Source organism: Acanthamoeba castellanii (assembly GCF_000313135.1).
Source record: "Acanthamoeba castellanii str. Neff unplaced genomic scaffold scf7180000083772, whole genome shotgun sequence".
NCBI classification, from domain to species: domain Eukaryota; phylum Discosea; order Longamoebia; family Acanthamoebidae; genus Acanthamoeba; species Acanthamoeba castellanii.
Window position 1 is genome coordinate 3,285 of NW_004457683.1, and position 5,919 is coordinate 9,203.

Sequence of the window (5,919 nt, forward strand, 5' to 3'; positions counted from 1 at the left end):
CATCGCCAACCGAATCGAGCTTCTTGCTCTTCACCGCCCGACTGAGCACGGAGAGAATGGCCTTCTCCATCGGCGTGGCCGCCCTGACCACTGCAGCACACACGATCGCGCCACAAGAGAAGGCCGCAGACGAGTAGATGAGCCCATGATGACGGGCTAGAAGCCCAAGATAGCGAGTGGGTACCTTCACGGGGCACAGGGGCCGCTCGGTGCGTTCGAACGTGAGGATGAAGAACAGGAGCGACATCGGAATCAGCGCTACTTTCCTGATGGGTTTCCGCTCCTTGTAGAGGGTTAGATGAGGCCACCGTCTCGTTCGTCGTGGCCACTTCGCCCTCTTCCATGCGGTCCCCCTCGTCCTTTGTTGTTCGCCATCCCTCAGTGAGCGCGTTCAGCACCTCGTCCCGCTCGGCCACGTACGTGGATGTCCTGTTCGGGCCGACGAGAAGTAACTCGGTTGTCAGATGAGCAGCGGGCGCGCTGACGATTGAAGCAATACAGGGTGGGAGGAGTACAGCCGATTCGTCTCGACGCGGGCAACGAGCTCGGTGAGCTGCAGGATCATGGCGAAAGGGAACAGCGGTATCTCGTGAGTGGCGATCGACTTGAGATGCTCCTCCTCTTGTGTTTCGTTGTCCGTTGTGGGAGGAACGACGTAGGGGCGAGTCCAGCACACGGCACCCGACTGTCGGTGCACATAGCTGTCGAGACCCGACGGCTCGTGCTTGATCTTGTGCCACCCCTCCGGCAGGGGGTGGGCTTGCTCCTCGGCGTCGTAGGCGGCCTTGAGCCTCGCTTCCTCGTCGGCACATTCTGCCAGCCACGCCTTCTCGGCGGAAATCGATGCTGGATGCTTAAATCGTCGATCGTGCAATGGATCTACCTTGCTGTGACAAGCAAATCCGTACCAGCACATTGGCCTTCGGTCTTGCTGAGTCGTCTGCCCGTCAGCGTCGCTCTGCTCTTCCAATTTACGCTTCTTCCCCCCTCCTGCCTCCATCTTGTTCTTTCTGCACTTTCCTCCTCTTTTTTTTTTTTTTTGATAAACCCTTATGTTCGTCAAATCCCACAAAATTCCGGAAACCTCTTCAACCTTGTCTCTTGGGTAAAGAGGATAGGGAAACGAAACTCTCGATGATGTTGTTGTGCATGCACAAGTGAAGCAAGTGCGGCGACATGTCGACTTTAGCCTCGTTACAAAAGCCATCATTTGGACATACGGTTGGGGGGGGGCAAACGGGCAGTGCTACAGTACATAGTTGTGGTCTCTTGGGGGGGGGGGCTAGCTGTCCTCGGGGAAGGATGGAGGCTTGACGCCAGGAAATCCTCGAACAGTTCCATTTCGGCTGACCCCGTCAGCGAACTCAGTGTTGGCGGCGTCTGGTGCGTGTACGGCAGCACTTCCAGCAATCATCTGAGCTGCGGTGGTCCGCGGACCCCTCGACGGCTTGCGCTTTGGTTTTAGCACAGGCCTTGGGCCTACAGGCGGTTTGCTCTCCTCCGGCTCGCTCATCGTCGGGTCCTTCTTCTCGTCGAGTGGGACAAAGTACTTCAAGTGTTTGATTTGTTGTTTTTTCAAACCAGGGAGAGAAGACCGTAAAGAGGCACCAAGAGAGAAAAGGAAACAGGCCAAAAAACCACTGTGCCCATGACACTGGTCAGTCACCCAAGGAGACAAGAGTTCGGCTTGGTCACTCCACGGGACAGTACAGGTTCGCCAGTGTTGAACATCTCTATGGCACTTACGGTGTACAGACGAAGGAAGAGGTAAGGGGCGAAGGATTAAGGAGAACATGGTGCACGCGCGCGTGTATCGTCTTCTCTCCAGGGTACCCACACGGTGTGAAGGTATCTCCGGACCCTGTTCCGCTTGGTGGCCATACGCTGGATTGCGGTCGACATAATATAACAGCAAATTTCGGCCTTGCGGAGTGCTGATAATGTTGGCAGACCACGTGAGGCTGGCGAAGTCCGCGCCACTAACGGGAGACTGACAAGGTGGGTGAGTGACGCGCACACGCAGTCAGCGGGCACAGAGGGACAGACCCCTCTCCAACCATCACTCACCAAACGTGGGGCCTTCTGCACGCGAAATAATCACACCAGGTTTCGTTTTATATTCAATAATTGCGCCATCCACCAGCAACAAAGCGCAATTGACAGGAGCATTTCGCACCGATCAGCGCCTCAGGCGACGAAACGGAGCGCAACACCCGAAAAAATTGGCCAAACTGCCAATCTGTGTATCTAGGTCGTTTTCCTTCTTCCCGCCCTACCCACCTGGCGCCACCTCCCACTCCAGCCATTCCCCTGTGACGAGTCTCGGGGAGTGCACTAAAAGCGAAGGGGTGGAACCGGGGATGCGCTCCACCTAATTCTCCCCACCTCCAGGCCGGGTCGCCCCACCCCGCCAAACGCACATAGAAAAGGCGCCTCCCCGGCCAATTCATCACACAAGCCTTCGCGCCAACACAACAACACACACAACACGCCTCACGGCCTGCGAGAACACCACACCTTGTTCCCTGCCCCGACGCTTCTGAATACAAGTGTTAGCCTACGCACGTTTCACTTCGTTCTCCCAACCTCACCCCAGCACGCAGTTGAGTGCCCCGTACGTACAACCCTCACTCGCTCCACGAGTGAACAACTGCGAGGTGTTCGTAGCATTTGCGGTACTAATCTCTTTTTTCGATCTACCATTGTAGCCGATTTTGATTTGTTCGAATGTCCACGGCAAGCCCGGCATCGCAACTCACACAATGGCCACGGTCCCCAGCCGCGCCGCATGGGGCTTGCGATGACGACATCGACTACCTGAGCGAGGACGAGGGCATGGGAAGCCAGGGTGGCCCTTCAACGTCGGCGTACACATCATCGGAAGAGATCGGCAGCTCGAGCAAGCGGTATCAAGTACACAAGCACACCTCGAAGAACAGTTCCAACCAGTCGCGACACACCTACCTGCCTACGGTGCTTGGCTTCAGCGCTGACGACCTGGGCACTGAAGATTGGAAGGAAATGCGAGCCGGGATGAAAGCCAAGGAGCGTGCGATGCCGCCCAAGGCCTTCAACGAGGAGTACATCAAGCGGCGCAGCGTCCTTGTCGACTGGATGTCGCAGACCAGCGAGACCGTCCTGCGTTTGGTGCCCATCACCATCCACATCGCTGTGGCCTTCCTCGATGCCGCCGTCGCCAAGCTGGGCGACCAGTACATCAAGCCAACGCGCCTCCAGCTCATGGCTACCGCTTGCATCCTCACTGCCGGTACGTGCCCAAGCCCAAACCATCCGTCTTGCTCTTCTCTTTCGTGCGTTAATCGAATGTCTTCTTCTATGATCTTTGTGCACACCTGCAGCCAAGATGGAGGAAAACGATGGTCAGGTGCCCTCGGTGTACGAGCTCAATCGCTGCTGCCAGGACGGCTACTCTCCGCAGTTGATCGTGAAGATGGAGAGCCTTCTTCTCGATCTGCTGGACTGGAACCTCGTCGTCCTGACCCCGCGGCACTTCCTCGAGCTCTACGAGGGCGGCGGTGCCCTCGTCGTGCAGCCCTTTGAGGAGTTTGTCAACAACACCACCATCCCCCCTCTCAAAATGGCCTCGGTCCAGCGCTACCAGCGTGAGTACGCTGAATTCTTCGTCGACCTCTGCCTGCACGGTACGCCTGCTCCCTCGTCCACCCGTGCCGCTGCTCTTTGGCTCACTCCCCTCCGTGCAGACTTCAATTTTGTTCACTACCGCCCGTCGGTTGTGGCGGCGGCGGCTCTTGCCTCGGCCCGGCGCATGCTCAAGGTGACGCCCATCTGGCCTCACCGTTTGGCCAAGCTCACCCAATACGACTTCGAGCACTTTGCGCAATGTGCCGAACACATCTGGGGGTATGTGCTACTCTCGCAAACCAGTTCCTCAACGGTGATGGTTGACCCGGCTCTCGTTCACAGGGTGTACGAGAAGACTTTCGCGTCTCCTTGAGCGGTGGCCCACTGGGTCCACACTGCGCGGCGCTGCTCGGCGAAGAGCCACACGTGCCCGCTCTCCGTTGGATCGTTTAGATTCTATGCCTCTGTTATCTTTTTCTCCTCCCGGCGGACCCGACCCAGTGCGAGGCGGTTCGCGTTGTCATCCTTTAATTTATTACAATGTAGGGCTCGCGCCAGATGATGCCTTTCTTTATCTCGATCTGTCGAGTGCTTGGCTTTGATCTAATCTCGTGATGCCATCTAGATGGGCCATGCAACCAAGGGAATGCCGCAAGCCCACAGCCAAGTGGAACGCAGAAAAGACAACCCAAGTAAGTGGGCAACCAGTGTGCTAACAGGAGGCCGGAACGACCTTGGCGTTATTAGCACCACGCTCTACCAACTAAGCTAACCGGCCTTCAATAATATCATTGCCTAAAATGCAGGGAAAAATTCGAAAATGATGTGGTTTTGTGGTTTTATTTTTGATTTTAAAATCAAAATCACAAATAAAGCAAAGCTGATGAAGGAGCGAGGGCGAATGCTGAGGGGATTGTATAGGGGGCTCATGTACGCAGCCCGCCCACTCGACGCCCAACCGGCACTGCGTGCTCTTCTGGCTCGTCCCTGCGCCCACCCCCAGTGCCATCTTTCTCCCCACACCTCTTCAACCACTTCCTCCACCTCTGCCGCCACTGGTGACCAAGGCGATTGGGCAGCTGCTGCTGGCGATGCGCTGCAGGGCCTGTGGGACGAGGTGCTGGGCCGGTCGGGGGCCGTTTGTTACTCCCCGCCCCCACCCACCATGGCGTCACCTGCAGCACTGCCCCTCGCCGCGCTCGTGCGCCGTGAGTTCAGGTCGCGCCGGCCCGCCACCGACCAGGCACGTTACCCACCCCTTGCACCACTTTGGCACCTGCGGGCGATGTGTTGCCCTCCGAGTACGGCTATGCAACTGACACGCGCTCGAACTTGGTGGTGCGCACCAGGAATGGGAGGAGTGTACACAGCTCGGATTTGATGTACCCGCCCGTGTGTGTGTGTGTGTGTATGTGCGTGCGTGTATGTGCGTGCGTTGTCGTCCTGGCGATCGCACAGTTCCCGCCACACACTGACATGCACGCGCAGGCCTTGAGGGAGCTGGGCTATGTGGCGGGCGTGAGCGAGCACATGGCGGAATTGCCAGCCAAGGACCTGCGACCGCGCGTCGACCCGCGGCTGTGGGAGGGCATGTCCGCATCGCCCCGCTGTACCGTTTCTCCTTCCTCCTTCTATCGCCACGCTGGATCTCTCCCTCACAGCGCTCACTCTCGACGCGCGCGTACGCACCTCGCGCAGGGAATGTACGGCCGGGCCGAGTGCTGGTGGCCCACCCACGCACGCCGAACGAGAGCTGGCACCACGCTGTGGTGCTCCTGTTGGAGTACAGCCCGGAGCAGGGCGCGCTCGGTCTGCTCATCAACCGACCAGGTACGTGGGCTAGCCTCAGAAGTCACACTCGCGTGCCTGCGAGCGTCACGCTCACTTGGGACGGGCCTTGCGCCAAACGTGCAGAGAGTCTGCTCAAGCGATCGGGCACGGGCACACCTCCGTCCTATCGATCCTACGTCGGCGGCAGCACCAAGGTAGGCCTTTTGTTATTATTATTATTTTATAATAGCTCAGTTCGGTCTCGTTGACCACGCAGGGTTGGTACTGGCTCAGTCGATTCCGACTACCGGCGGCGCAGACGGCCCCGCGCTCGACGGGGAACGTTTACTACGGCTCCGGCAACAAGGGTCCCAAATGGGAGATCGAACTCGAGGTACTGCAGCGAACGCAACACGCACGGCACACGGCACACACAGCCGAGCTAAGTGGCGGACGGGGGCCGACAGAACACACGGGCAGCGGACGAAAGTGCCGTGCGGTTCTTTTTGGGGCTGCGAGCGGTGGGCGCCGCGGGCCTTGGAGCGG

The 5,919-nt window shown here is 58.3% G+C and overlaps 3 protein-coding genes across 3 annotated transcripts in view; 2 read left to right on the forward strand and 1 right to left on the reverse strand.

Annotated features, from left to right (window-relative positions):
• The window catches only part of ACA1_014630 (Doublestranded RNA binding motif domain containing protein), a gene marked incomplete at both ends in the record, with an annotated part of 1,724 nt that extends 808 nt beyond the window's left edge, over positions 1–916 (reverse strand). The window contains 3 exons of the mRNA XM_004354024.1: positions 185–283; positions 309–429; positions 516–916. Coding sequence (XP_004354076.1) covers positions 185–283; positions 309–429; positions 516–916 — 621 coding nt within the window. The remainder of the gene's footprint in view (positions 1–184; positions 284–308; positions 430–515) is intronic.
• A 1,811-nt stretch (positions 917–2,727) lies between these two features.
• On the forward strand, positions 2,728–3,976 carry ACA1_014740 (cyclin, Nterminal domain containing protein; the record flags this gene model as incomplete). The annotated part of the gene is made up of 3 exons (XM_004354025.1): positions 2,728–3,268; positions 3,360–3,662; positions 3,723–3,976. 3 exons carry the CDS (start codon positions 2,728–2,730, stop codon positions 3,974–3,976), a joined length of 1,098 nt encoding a protein of 365 aa, XP_004354077.1.
• A 718-nt stretch (positions 3,977–4,694) lies between these two features.
• The window catches only part of ACA1_014750 (uncharacterized protein), a gene marked incomplete at both ends in the record, with an annotated part of 1,566 nt that continues 341 nt past the window's right edge, over positions 4,695–5,919 (forward strand). Inside the window, 7 exons of the mRNA XM_004354026.1 lie at positions 4,695–4,850; positions 4,953–4,997; positions 5,100–5,212; positions 5,302–5,433; positions 5,518–5,588; positions 5,651–5,741; positions 5,841–5,919. The exon at positions 5,841–5,919 is cut by the window's right edge and continues 97 nt beyond it. Of these exons, the coding sequence (XP_004354078.1) occupies positions 4,695–4,850; positions 4,953–4,997; positions 5,100–5,212; positions 5,302–5,433; positions 5,518–5,588; positions 5,651–5,741; positions 5,841–5,919 (687 nt within the window). The remainder of the gene's footprint in view (positions 4,851–4,952; positions 4,998–5,099; positions 5,213–5,301; positions 5,434–5,517; positions 5,589–5,650; positions 5,742–5,840) is intronic.